Source organism: Peromyscus eremicus, chromosome 10 (assembly GCF_949786415.1).
Source record: "Peromyscus eremicus chromosome 10, PerEre_H2_v1, whole genome shotgun sequence".
Taxonomy (NCBI): Eukaryota; Metazoa; Chordata; class Mammalia; order Rodentia; family Cricetidae; genus Peromyscus; species Peromyscus eremicus.
The window spans coordinates 57,573,562-57,588,130 of NC_081426.1; the positions used below are offsets into that span (position 1 = coordinate 57,573,562).

The 14,569-nt window shown below is 42.2% G+C and overlaps 1 protein-coding gene across 2 annotated transcripts in view; it reads left to right on the plus strand.

Annotated features, from left to right (window-relative positions):
- Window positions 1-14,569, plus strand: part of Klhl5 (kelch like family member 5) — a 69,611-nt gene that overhangs the window by 37,386 nt on the left and 17,656 nt on the right. Inside the window, exons 3-6 of one of the 2 annotated variants that reach the window (XM_059275904.1) lie at window positions 1,284-1,420; window positions 2,799-2,995; window positions 7,608-7,820; window positions 11,792-11,851. In XM_059275904.1, coding sequence (XP_059131887.1) covers window positions 1,284-1,420; window positions 2,799-2,995; window positions 7,608-7,820; window positions 11,792-11,851 — 607 coding nt within the window. Of the gene's footprint in view, window positions 1-1,283; window positions 1,421-2,798; window positions 2,996-7,607; window positions 7,821-11,791; window positions 11,852-14,569 lie in introns of those variants that run through there. The other variant, XM_059275903.1, reaches the window with a different exon arrangement.

A 14,569-nucleotide genomic window follows, 5' to 3' on the forward strand; every position in this document is an offset into this window, starting at 1 on the left:
GCTGATCTCTACGAACTCTGAAAAATGATAGTAGCAGTGGGGATTGTCCAGACACAAACGACCTATTTCTTAAGGTAAAAGGAGTGAAAAATGTTTAGGAAAGAAAAATTCATTTTCTTCTGATAATTTTATATCAGTTACTTATTGTTAATCACCGCTATGACCACAACAACTACTTTTATGCCTTTCAGTATCAATTAACATTGTCCAAAAGTTTTTGTAAAACCCTTCGAAGTGGAAATAAAACCATTCAAAAGAAGGCGCTTGGGTTCACAGCTGTCGATTAGCATGCATTTATTGACAAATCCCTGTGGTAAAAAGCCTGTGGTACAACATGGTTTCCTAGAGAAGAGATTTCAACCTGAGTTTCCCAGAGGCATCTCATAGTGGCCGTGAAAGTGCGCTCATCACCTCAGCGGCGGCGGCACATGCTGACACCACCATCACACAGATGACCCCACGGGCTCTCTGCTCCCTCCTCCTGCCCCCCGAAAAGCTTTCAGTGACCCCCTGTCACTGGGTTGAAAGCCATAGTACATGTGGTGACTGCGCAGCCCAGCTTGCCATTGGCTCCAGTACTCTGTCCAACCACTCCGCCTGCTCACTGGGCAGGAGCCTCCCAGAGCCCTCCTGGGTTCCTGTGCACTACTGTGTGCTCCCTGTGCCTGTGGACTGGGGCCCTGCCTGATCCTACCCAGTGCCCTCCCAGGCACCTCCAGGACTAAAGTCTTCACCTCTCTCAATAATAATAATTTTAAGCAACAGGCCTTTGCCCGAGTGATGCCATCTATCTTGGCCCTACTTTTTGCCTTATAGTACTTACTACCTTTTTATACCAGACTATGACAAAAAAAAAGTCAAAGTATTAAAAGTGTGAAATATTATAAAATTTGCTAACAGCATTTTCAAGTATGTTCTACATATTCATTTCTGCCCCAAATAGTTTAGGTTATTTTCAAAACTGGCAAAGAGAAAATAACCTTTACATTTTTCTTTTCATATATATAGTCAACTTAATACCAAGTACTTATAGCTTTTTTAAAAAGATGCCATAAAGTGGTATTTGCATAGTAAAATCATTTAGCTCAGCAGGAAATTTCCAGTAATGGTAATTTATTATTCAAAAGAAGGAAGTTGAGCATAAAAGGGTTTGTCGAATGTAGGATGCATTTCCCAGCACCAGGTACTCCTGTGAGTGCCAAATGAAAAAGGAAGAGAATGCATTTATTAATGAACATCCAGCTTTAATGTACTCACTGATTGCCTTTCTAATGTATCCTCAGACTGGTGCTCTCCTCCGTCTCAGATTATTTCGCTGCTATGTTTACTAATGATGTCAGGGAGGCAAGACAAGAAGAAATAAAAATGGAAGGTGTAGAGCCGAATTCATTGTGGTCCTTAATTCAGTACGCATACACAGGTAACAAGTCAGAAAACAAACTAAAACCCTTTCAATTTATGTTACGTAATTTGATTTTAGATTTGATTTATTTTCCTTTCTCTTCTGTTTATGGTTTTCAATCAGAGTCCCATGTATTCAAGCTGACATTGAACTCACTATGTAGCCAAGGATGGCCTTGAACAGTTCCTGGCTCTTGCTTCTCTTAGATTTCAGATTTCTGCTTTGAATAAAGCAGTCTGTAGTTCAGTTAATTCTGCTATGGTCATCACTGCCTCTGATGCTTTTCTGTATTGGTTAAAAATCTCTATGTTAAAAACCTTTTAAAATGATTATCAGGATGAAGCTTGTGAGTAATACATTTTTAAAGACTTTTGTAATTGTATGTGTGTGTGTGTGTGTGTGTGTGTGTGTGTGTGTGTGTGTGTGTATACATGTGAGTGTAGCAGGTAACTATGGAGATCAGAGGCATTGGAAGCCCTAGAGTTGGAGGTACAGGTAGTTGTGAGCTATCTCTCCAGTCCCTTGAATGGTACCTTGAAATTTTTATATAAAAATAACATGAGTTGGGTTTAGGGAAATGACTCAGTAGATAAGAGCAGTTGTTCTGCGAACATGAGGACCTGAGTTCAGATCTCCAGCCCCTACATGCAAACTAGATGTGGCTGTTTGTCCCTGTAACCACACACGGTGCTGCAGGGCAGAGGCCGGCTGTTGCTGGCTGGCCTGCCAAGGTGAAAAACTGTGAGTGCCGTGTTCAGTGAGAGACCCTGTCTCAGAAATCAAACCAAGGAGTGGTCAAACAGGCGCTTGGTGTCCTCCTCTGCACTCCATGTACACACACACACACACACACACACACACACACACACACACACACACCCTCTTTCTCTGTGTGTGCGAGTTATGTAATATAGTTAAAATTTCACAGTTATATAATCATAGATATGAGTTACTAATTAATGTAATATTTTAAAATTCTGAAAATAAGCCATTCTTCCTTTTTTTTGTTGTTTTGGGGTTTTTTTGGGGGGAAGGGGTTGTTTGTTTTGGTTTTTCAACACAGGGTTTCTCTGTGTAAGAGCCCAGGGTGTCCTGGAACTCTCTTTGTAGAACAGGCTGTCCTCAAACTCACAGAGATCCTCCTGCCTCTGCCTCTGGAGTACTGGGATTAAAGGCGTGTGCCACCCTGCCAGCTGCCATTCTTTTTTAAGTAGAGGTCACAAGGGGATAAAATTATTCACATCTAATATTTGTTTTTCTTTTTGGAATCTTAAGCCTTCTGGGTCTGTAATGTGTGTAATGGGCTTTTGTTTAGAAATCCTGTTGACAACAACCGTTATTGTATGAAAACAAGATTCACGACGCTCCCTCGTTAATGGCATTTCCTCCCATTAAGGCCGCCTGGAACTGAAAGAAGATAACATCGAGTGCCTGCTGTCTACAGCATGCCTTCTCCAGCTGTCCCAGGTTGTGGAGGCATGCTGTAAATTTCTGATGAAACAGCTCCACCCGTCCAATTGCCTTGGAATCCGCTCTTTTGCCGATGCCCAAGGCTGCACAGATTTGCATAAAGTGGCCCACAATTACACTATGGTATGTATTTTTTTGAAAATCGGAAAGCCGTGTCCTCCTCGCCCCATTTCTTACCTTTGAAAGCTTACCTGCATGTTGCTGTTTTCATGTGGTTTTGCCACAAGTTTTGAGGTTCAAGTTCATGACGTAGCACTAAGTTGGGAAAGAGAAACAAGCCGGATGTCTCCTGATGGAGACTCCTAATGGCAGGAGTGCTGCTTTTAAAAGCTGGGTTTCTAAACATTCCACTGCAGCACGCGAGTGGATTTCAGCAGCACGCGGGTGGATTTCAGACCCACCGCATAGTCACTGGTGGAGACTGGTGACAGTGGATGTAGTGTTTTGGTACAGCACCAAGATGAATGAATGGTAAGAGGATGAATGGGAGATCTCCTGTTTCAGATGCCTCTGACTACACCAAGTGCTTGCCACCATGTAGAACAACACTCTTATTAAGTGCCATGAATTTATGTGTTCAAAACAAATCAGAGGAGGTTCTGATTCAGCAGCCTGAGAGATCATAAGCGTGGGTTGATCTAGGATAGCAAGGGACTAAGGGCATAACAGAGTCTTGTTAGGACCAGCCTTCAGTTTCAACAGTAGAGGGGAACAGGAAGAGGAAGGTGAGACCGTCTTGCCACAAGGGCAGTGACTAAAGTGTGTTGCCTTAAATGATTCAACTAGGGCAGTAGAGCAGCTAAGGAAAGAAAGACTGTGAACATCCCAGTACTTCAGTTTAGTTATTCAAATACAAGACTTTATCAGGATTGAAGACCTGTCAGTCTGCCTCCTCCTCCTCCTCCATCTTCCACACTTCAGTTGAGTTGGTTTGTCTTGGAAGAGATTCATGGTGCTTTGAGGAAAAGCTAGAAAGAAGCACACATATAAAACCACACGGTTGTGATGGGCCTGTTCATCTGGTGTCATCCCTTCCGAGGAAGGAGTCCTCCATGATGGTCATAGGGCGTCTGGTGAAATCACTGTACCACAGCATGGCAGTATGCAGTGTGAGCTAAATGGTTTTAAATCAAGTCCTGGGAATCCAGCTGCTTTGCCACACTTCTTTGTAGATTCCCATCTCTTTTTCTAATGTGTGTGAGTCTGTTGCCTACATGGATGTCTGTGCACATGACTAGTGCCTCTGAAGGTTGGAAGGGGGTGTTGGATCTCCTGGAACTGGAGTTACAGACAGAGGTATGAGCTGCCATGTGGGTGCTGGGAATTGAACCTGGGTCCTGGAAGAGCAGCCAGTGCTCTTAACTACTGAGCCATCTCTCCAGACCCTCATTTTTTATTTTAACTTTATGTCTGCAGTTTCAAACACCTTCGGAATAAAATAAATGTGAGTAAATAAAGTAGATCTAGGTTTGTTCTCTTCCTACTAAGTTTATAACTTAGTATCTCTTGTTTGTTAATATTATATTTTTATTACATATATTATGTGTGAGCAAGTGCATGTGTGGAGGTCAGAGGACAACTTGCAGAAGTCGGTCCTCTCCTTCCACCATGTGGGCCCAAGGATCAAAGTCAGGGCGTCAGGCTTGGCAGCAATCGCCTTTACCCCTGAGCCATCTCCCCAGGCCCCATCTCTCTTTCTTCTGAAGGACTTTTATACATGCATTTAGGTCACTCCCGTTGTTTACAGTACAGGCATGATTGCCGCTTTAAGGGTTAGATGCAAATTCAATTGGAATTAGCTGGATGTTTTTAGAGCTATTTTCATAGCCAATTAGTTGCAGTAGATTTTTATGTCAAGGTCATTACTTGACATTACTTAGTTTCAATAGAGGAACGCGATGGAACTCTAATAATAATAAGTAATTTAGAGGCAGATTGTCTGATTTGAATGTTGCTATGGGAACGGAATAAGAATGTAAAGCAAAATTCAATCTTCAGTTTAAATAAATCCCTCAGTAATTTCATTTGCTTAAAAACGATTCTGCAGGGGGAAAGGGCAGCTCTAGCAAGCGTCTGGCAGCATGATGCCTGCTTGTCTCATAAAACAGACCGGAAGTAAGAGACAAGCATCGTGCTGGACCCATGAGTTCAGTTAGTGCATGATGTGCAGGGCATGCTCAGACCTCCTGCACAAGCATGGGCAGAAACGGGGAAGAGCTCCTTGGGATGCCGGAGTCTGGAAGCTTCTGTTCCATTTCTCCGATGCCACTGAACATGACCTGGAGCATGTCGTTTAACCTCCAAGAAGAACATTCTAGATCAGTTTATCATTACAACTACTTAATGTCATTAGAGTTTTTATGAAGCAAACATGAACATATACAATTCTAAATGTGGTTTGTCAGTCTAGAAAATATATTTTTAAAAATCACCAAATTCTTCTAAAATAGCTACTTTAAAGCAAAGCCATGCTTTTGAAAAGAAGTTTGTGTTTAGACTTGCTCTAATCGTGTTGGGTAGTCCATGGAAAAGCTCGGTTTTCATGTAGTATAATTTATACCAGAGTGAAAAGGGCATGTCTCTGAAATAGACACAGTAACAGTTTGTCAGTTAGCTGCCCCTACTGATGAAATGCAGCTTATCCCATTGGAAAGTAGAACAGTCACATTAGTGTTGTACAGATGTGTGGCTTAGCCAATATATAATACTTGCACCCAGGCTAACCTCAAATTCACAGACCTCCTGCCTCACGCTTCTCAGAGCTGGGGTCGCAGATGTGTGCCACAATGCCTGGCCACACCACATTGTTAAATGACCAGAAAAGCATACTTACTTCTCAAGACTCCCGCCTAACATTGTATATTAAATATCTTTGCATACAACTAGGGAATCTTCCTCCAGATTCATATTACCTGCTTAATAATTACTGAGTTATAACTCTCTGTAGTTGGACATTCGGTCTATTTTACTATAAAAAGTGATGATAAAAGAAGCATCCACAGGTATTTGGCTTGTCACCCGCTGTGCAGAGCATTTATTAAGGATTAAAATGACAAGTGGAATAAATGGGCTGAGGGGTTTACAGTGCTGGGGCTTGAACCCAGGTCTCGCTCATGCCAGGCAAACTCTTCACTGCCGAGCTACAGCCCCAGCCTAGTTTTGATGATGTTGGGGCTCCTGCTGTGTGTTCCCAAGTCATCTTACAACGTCAGTCTGCAATTGAGTAGAACAGTTTGCTTGAAGCCATTCCAGCACTGAGATTTTATTAAAATACGTTCCTGAAAATGATAATCAATCATAGAAAGTAGATTCACTTTGGTATCTTTTAACAAATCATGATGAATTGGAGCAATTGAATGTAGTTAATTATTCATGAATGGTTTTTCCTCCTAGGACTCTGCTGAAAGGAACGGCAGGCCACGATAGATTTCAGATCAGTATCTCGCTTGGGTTACCACAGGCTAAATGGAAAATATGATTCTCATTTTAATATGGAAGATAGTAGTTGATAGGCCTTATCTCCAGCTCTGATTTAGACAGCCTTAGCTCCTTGACTAAAACCCAGTATGCAGAGGCAGATAGTACATTAGGAAGTGTAAGAGAAACATTACAAGACCACATGTCTGGAGTTTGTATCTGTTATTTGTTAAAACTTCCAGACTTGAAAGCAGAGCGAGTGAGATTTCTTCGTCTCGGGGTGGAGAGATGGATCAGCGGTTGTGTACAGCTCTTGCAGAAGACCCGTATTTAGATGGCTTACAACTACCCGTGACTCTAGCTTCTAGCCTCTGCACCCCACACGTGCTTGCACACATTTTAAAGTAAAAATAAAAGATTTCTTTCTCTCCAGATTACGGAACACGATCATGATAAACAAGTTATTTCACTCCTGGGGGTATTCTAAGAGGGCCCCATTTCCAATCGCAGAGAGCTTGATTCTAACATGCAGACAGGACTCAGTCATGCGCAGACCAGGTCCTGCTCCTAGTACATGCTAGGTTAACAGTTTTGCTTTGGTCCTTTTAGCAAAACTAACCCTGCGTAAATCAGATTAGAAGAGATTTGAGTTTTCTTAATAGATCTGAAATCCTGGGTAGTCTTCTAAAAAGCGTAGAAATGTTTTTGAGGTATGTGTGGTGGCACACACCTATGATCCCAGAAGTAAAAGAACCTCAGGTTCAAGGCCAGCCTGGGCTATGTAGATAGACCCCGTCTTTAAAACAACACAGATCAGAACAAAACGTGAATGGCTGCTTTGGTTGTAGAATAAGCTTAAAGACAAGTGTTCCTCCATGGTGGGAGAGAGGACTTTGATCCAGAATCTTAGGAAGCCTGGCCAGCCTGGAGGCAATTCCTGGGCCCAGAGGCACCTTCACTACTGCCTAAATTCCTTAACAGCAGTAAGCCTGATATTAGTCATCCTCCTTGGTGTTTACTTCATCTTTTTCAGTCTTATATCAGAAGCCTCTGCAAAACAACTCCCTAACTTCAGCAACACAGTAAATAAATGTCATAGGCCCACTTCACAATGTAGCAAGCTGACGCTGTTTCCATTCACACATACTCAACAAGAGGTACAGGGTAGTGTTTCTCCTGGCTTTCTGTCCTTATACAATTGTGTCTAAAGTACAAATTACAATATTTCATATTATTAATATAAAAAATGTAGCTTCTTTCATATAAATAGTGATTACTAAATGGAATGATATCATTTATTTGCCTTTTTCCCTTCTAGGAACATTTCATGGAAGTAATCAGAAACCAGGAATTTGTATTACTCCCAGCCAATGAAATTGCAAAGCTCTTGGCCAGTGATGACATGAACATTCCTAATGAGGAGACAATACTGAACGCGCTTCTTACTTGGGTCCGCCACGATCTGGAGCAGAGGCGGAAAGAGCTCAGTAAACTGTTGGCTTATATTAGGCTACCTCTCCTGGCGCCGCAGGTAATTAATTGACACTCATCTACAGGTGTCTTTCTTTGGCTAGTCTGTCAAAGTAATTTATCTGTGTATTCCTGTTGAATGTATCGGTTAAAAGATACTAAACCAAAAGCTGGGCAGTGGTGGTGCACGCCTTTAATCCCAGCACTCCAGAAGCAGAGCCAGGCGGATCTCTGTGAGTTCGAGGCCAGCCTGGTCTACAGAGTGAGATCCAGGACAGGCACCAAAACTACATAGAGAAACCTTGTCTGGAAAAAAAAGAGAGAGAGAGAGAGAGATTCAACCAACAAATTGCTGCTCCTGTTTGCAGTTCAGAGGGTCGAGCTAGCTAAGTTGTATTGATTAAGGAGCACTCTTGATTTGGGGTTAGCAATTTTCCTGGACCCTACTATAAACCTGTCCTACTAACGAGAGGACACTTGATAATAAGAGCCGGAAATTTTAGATCAACTCACTGTCACATGTTGGTTAAGTACCCACTGGCTGCTGGGTTCTCTGGTAAACGCTCTGACTTGTGACTTGGTGTATTCACATACCACAGCCTGCCCATGTATGAAGCAGAGACGACATTGATTCTGATCAAGTGGAGATACCTCTTTTCTGGCTGTCTCAGGATGTCGATGAGAGAAGTGCATTCTGTGAAACAAAATGTGCTATAAATAATGCCATAGTTTCAGAATAGAGGCCTCTCTCTGGTGTGTTCACAGTATGTCATCACATACCCACACAGTTTCTCCTTTGTACGGTTTCCACTGGAATATACAGGTATTTCCCCAGCATTTTTAACCTGCCTATCTCAGGCATTGAGTAGAGAAGGAGGCCTTGAACGCAGAGAAGGTGAGAGCTCTTGCTGATTCAGGCTTGGCCTTCTTTTCTTTTTCTTTTTTTCTTATTATTTAAAGTGCCATAAATGTTTCCTTGTTTGTATTAATTTTGCAGATAATGCATCATTTCTGGCTATGGTGAGTGGAAGTTACTGTTTGCACTCTTTCTAGCAAAAAACAAAAGTCACTGCCAAGGCCTCATGCTAAGCCCTCCCTATTTACAAGCGGGACTGCATGAATGGATGGCAATTCAGGAAAAATAACATAATGAAGAATTTCTCTTGAAATCAGATTTAAAGAGGGCACTGAAAGTTTTCTTGATTCCTAGAAGCTACTCTTTCCTATTCTTTTCTGAATGAAAGAGAATAAAGTATGAGAAATCTCACTAGATGTTGGAAAGATCCTGTATAACCACATAACCTGGGAATGTAGTTCAGTTCTGCAGCTTAAAGGGCACTTCTGACATGGCAGGCCTCTCACCAGCCTTTAAAACTCCTGTTCCCATGAACTTAGGGACAGAACACTTCCCTGAGTCCTTAGAAAGACAGGAGATCATTACGTCCCACACCTGGGGTAGAAGCAAAGCATCAGCAAAGCAAGTCAACCCAGATGTTCAGAGCCACAGAATGACTCCATGCATTCCTGTCCTCAACTGTGGCTCTGCCTGCCTTTACTACTTGATTAGCATGGGGCTCCTGAGAGCCAGAGCGAGGATTTGAACCCAAGTGTGGTTCTGTGCCCACTCTGTCTATTAAACACACCGTATATGAAATTGCAGGGTTTGGGTGAAGGAGGAAGCAGAATCAAGCTAGGTGTGATTATAATGTAGTAAGAAGAGGCTGTGAAGAGAGGTGAATGAACACAGCATGGAGAGAATGACAGATGGCAGAGAACTAGAGTGAACTTCCTTGAATGTCATGTGATCTGCGTCTTGTGTTAGCCACCAGAAGCATGGTGGGGGTGGAGGAGATGTCCAGGAAAGAGACCAGATTGTGCACTGGTGTGAAGCATGCATTATGAGATTTGAAGAACGCTTACTTGACTGAAGCCCCAAAATAAAGAGGGGCAATGTCAAGAGGTGAAGTTAGAGAGGGAATTAAACCAGATCATGAGGAACTTTCGTCATGCCAAGGAGTTTGGACTGTATCTTAAAAGCCATGAGGAAGGATAGAAAGGTTTTATAATAGGAATTACATGATGTAATTCTGTTTGGGGGCGACAGCTATAAATGCACTACAGAAAATGAATTGGGGTCAACACTAGAAACCCATTAGAAAGGCTGTCAGAGTTTGGCCAGGCGAAGAAGACACTCAGGCCAGAGAGAAATGACCAGAAACTGACAAACTTAATGACTGGGTTAGAAGAAGGGCCCAACGTGATCCTGTTTGTAGAATGAGGTTAGTGACGGTGATGTTGTTTGAGACAAAGAATGTAGAGTGAGGGATACCATGAAGCATGGGGAAGGGAACGGGAGAATCATTTTCCCCAAGTTGCTTGGCACCTTAAACCTTAAATCCTCAGAATAATTAAGAGGGAAAAAAATGGAAAAACTTACCAGCATGTTGAAGCCCAAGGCAAAAGAATGATCCTGGCCAGGGAGAATGCAGAAGTGGTAGGGATGGACCCTGGGAAACACTAAGACTTAGTGGCCATTACCACCCTAGCCAAGTGAGTGGAGCGTTGCCAGACCTTGATTCCATGACCGAGGAGGAGGAAGCATTATGTCATCAGATGCTACAGAGATAAGGAGGGGACTCAGTGGGTCAGCCAAGTGGTTCTTGAAGTATAGGACCAATGGCACCTGTGAACTTTTGAGATGGGCCCTGGAGAGGTGATTTGATAAGCCCTGTACTGATTTGGGTGCACACTCAGGTTTGAGAGCCCCTGTCCATGATGAGTGGTAATAATGGAAGAGCAAATATGATTGAGTCGGCTACAGTGCCCTGAACAGTGTGGACGGTTATTTCACCTCTCTGAGCTGTGTTTTTCTTTCCTACAATGATAATACTAAGTTGCAGTATTGGGACACTTAAGAGTTACTCTGTTGCCTGCCGCCCTCACCCCCCCCCACACACACACACATCTTTGGTAACTTCCTGTATGAATGGAACACAATGTATTTAGATCATATCCACTACCATATTACCCCCTTCCACCTCCTCAAGGACCACACACACACACACACACACACACACACACACACACACACACCACTGAGTACAGTTAGTGCTGCCATCTGTGCATGGGTATAGGACCATCCATTGGCACATAGGCAATCTACTATGCACCACATGGATGTAGGCAACTGACTGTGCCTCTCTTGGTGGCTTTCACCTGCCAAAAGCCCCCCGGCTAGGGCTACAACCTTGTGAGCCCCTCCTCCGTCCGCACTAGAACATTGACGGGCTTGATCTTGTACAGGTCTTATGCAGGCAACCGCAGACACTGTTAGCCCTGCCATGTTCAGAACTCACTATTTTGTGGCAGTTCTCCCTGACTCCTGGCTTTTATGATCTTTCTGGCCCCCTTCCACAATGTTCCTTGAGTTATGGGGTGGGGAGCTAGATTTTCCAGGGCTGTGTGTGTGTGTGTGTGTGTGTGTGTGTGTTTCCGGTTAGGGCTGAGTACTTGTGAGGTTTGGGGGGTTTGGATTTGGGTTTTGGTGATAAAAGTGAAAGCCAAAATTACAGAATTAGTTACCAAGTAGAATTCTGAAGTTAGATTCTGTATGTTTTACTTTAAAAGGCAGGGAAATATAGCAGTTGTTAAAACTGTCAAGTGCCTATTGAATAATTAATGACTATTTTAAAAACTGTGATTAGATATAGTAACCTAGAGAATTTATATTTGTGAAATGGTGTTTTCTCAATGATACCAAGTAAATGAGATTTTATCATCAGCTTCCAAATACTAAAATTTTATTATAGTGTCACCAATAGTAGATATTGTAAGTGATGGAAGAGATAATATGTATAATTATAACCTGCTACTCAAATGATCTTTCTAAAAATTTTTTATTCATTATTCGTATGTGGATTTGTGTATGTGTGTGCATGTGTGTGTAGTGGGGAGGGGTTGGCATACATTCCACAGTGTGCATGTGGAGGTCAGAGGAAAACTTCATGGGGGCATGTTCTCTCCTATCTTTAGGTAGCTCCATGGTTAGAACTCAGCTCCTCAGACTTGCACAGCAAGGACTTTACTCACTGAGCAATCTCATCAGCTCCCCAAATGATCTTTTTAAAAAAAACTTCTGCCTATGTGTGTGCGCACACTTGTATATGCTATGTCTACTTGTTTGTATATATGCATAAGTCTCTGTACTTGCACATGCATGAATGTGAGTGCATGCACAGGCCAGCGGCCGACACCAAGTGTCTTCCTTGATCACGCCTCACTATATTTTTTGAGACAGGGTCTCTCACTGAATCCAGAGCTCATCACTGTGGCTAGACTGGCTGACCAGTGAGCTCCAGGGATCCACCTGTCTCCAGCCCGCCCAATGCTGAAGTTACAGATGCATAGCCTGGTACCGAGCTTTTGTGTGGGAACTGGAGTTCTGAATTCAAGCCCAAGCTTGTGTGGCGGACAATTTATCAACTGAGCCATCTCCCAGTCTCCCAAGGGATCATTTTACATGGCTTTCAAAAGAAACTGAACGATCAAAAAAGGAAGTGGTTGTGGCCATGGTATTTTACCCTTGCCTGGGGTTCTACTAAGAACTGACTCAAATTCAAGAAGGAAGAAGTGCTACAATTATTGATGCTGCAGGGAAGACCAGCTTCAGAGCTGGTCAAGTTTAATGCAGTGTGGAAAAGCCGTTCTCATTCTATACGTGTTTTGAGGGGACAGTTTTAGAAAAATCATCATGACAAACAAAGACAAGAATGAAGATAAGCTGGGTGGTGGTGCACGCCTTTAGTCCCCAAATTTGGGAGGCAGAGGCAGCGGATCTCTGTATTCAATGCCAGCCTGGGCTACAGAGAAACTCTGTCTCAAAAAAAAAAAAAAAAAAAAAAAAAGAAAGGAAAAAAAAAAACAAGAGTGAAGAATACACCATCAAAATGTTTGATTTTCCAGAGACTTTTATTCTAATGGTTTGCCATTGTTTATGACAGGCATTCATTAAAAAAAAAAAAGTAAGAGTGTATTAGAATCAATATTTTATAGTTTAGCCAGTCATAATAGTTTCCTGAACAATAACTTACCTGCTACATTAATACTTGATTTTTGGTGTTCTTGAATAAATTGCTTTATAATTTTTCTATTCCCACTTCTTTACTTAAATATAACTAACTAATCCTGTTTTAATAAACTACAGAACTTATCAGCATGTTAAAAATGTCTTACTTCAAATTGCAGTTACTATAAAAATCTCCTGAGACTTTACTTCCTATGTTTGATTTCACATTTATTTTATTTAAAGAGCACTAAGGTAATTATATCAGAAGTAAAACCAGCACTAACATTAATCTAAATGAGCCAACTCAATGCATATGCACTAATGGCTTCTGGGCTAAGTTTATGTTTTGTGTGTATGGGAAAAACTGGCCCAGGTCGCGAGACTTGTGTCTTACTGAGATTATTTTGTCTTTGGCTTACGATGAATGCTTGCCGAATGCCACAGGCTTTTTGTTGTTGCTGTTGTTTGTTTGTTTGTTTGTTTGTTTGTTTTGTATTTTGACATAGGGTTTCTCTGTGTAGCCTTGGCTGTCCTGGAACTCGCTCTGTAGACCAGGCTGGCCTTGAACTCACAAAGATCTGCCTGCCTCTGCCTCCTAAATGCTGGGGTTAAAGGCATATGCCACCATCACCCAGTGCCACAGGCTTTTTTATGGTAACTTCTGTTGGAGATTTCATTTCTCTTCAGTTATCTAAGCCTGAACATATTCTCAGCATCGTTAGCCATTCAGGAAATGCAAAATAAAACAGACTCTTCTATTTACCAGCTGGCTAAAATGGGCGTGGTTGGGAGGGTGTGTGGAGACAGAAACAAACCTTACAAGGTGCTGGTGGGGATGGGAGTGTGGTGCAGATGCTCTGAAAAGCAGTTTTGAGGTTTCTTTAATGTTAAGGATAATTTTAGCTAGTTATCTAAGAGAAATCAAAATACGTCCACACAGTGATGTGCACATTATTTTCTTGGCAGTTTTGTTTATAATCACTCCATACAGGAGACAACCTAGGTGTCCATCAGTTGCTGGATGGGTAGAGTGAAAGAGAGCCAGTCAGTAGACTGTTATTCAGCAGCAAAGAAGCAAAACGGATACGTGCTACAACATGGACAAGCCTAGAGAATGTGCTGAATAAAAGAAGCAAGACATGGAGGGCATGTGTGAGTTTGTTTCCATGAAATAGACAGACAAGGCAAATCTGTGTGGAGAGATGATTGTTTGAGACAGGAGGTGGCAGATGGGCATGGTGGTTCACAGGACCTGGACTCAGGGATCTACCTGAGCTGGAAGACCAGACCTATCCACTTGCCGCATTTACTAAAGGTCAGCTAATTGGATTAAGTAAGAAATGTCCCCTCTGCCCTCCAGGCTAATTGATAGACTAGGGTTCCACTATGTTTTAAAGGGTAATACACTGTGGCCAGGGAAATTTTTTCCAAGAACAACAGCAAAAGGACAATTATCAGGGAATCTATCAGGAAATCATCACATCACTAGCTTAAAAGAAAAATTATTCTTTCTTTTATGTGATCTTATCAATTATATGATCTTATCAATAGATGGGTGAAAGATATTTGAGGAAAAATTGGTAACAGTTCTTAATTTGAAACACTGAAGTAGGGAGACAAGGACACAGCCTAAATAAAAATGGACCTCACAACGCTGTAGCATCTACAGTTTGGAACAGGAAAACGCTAATACCACCTGAACGCCAACCGGAAGCAGAGAGGCTCCATTTTACCCAATTATTTAC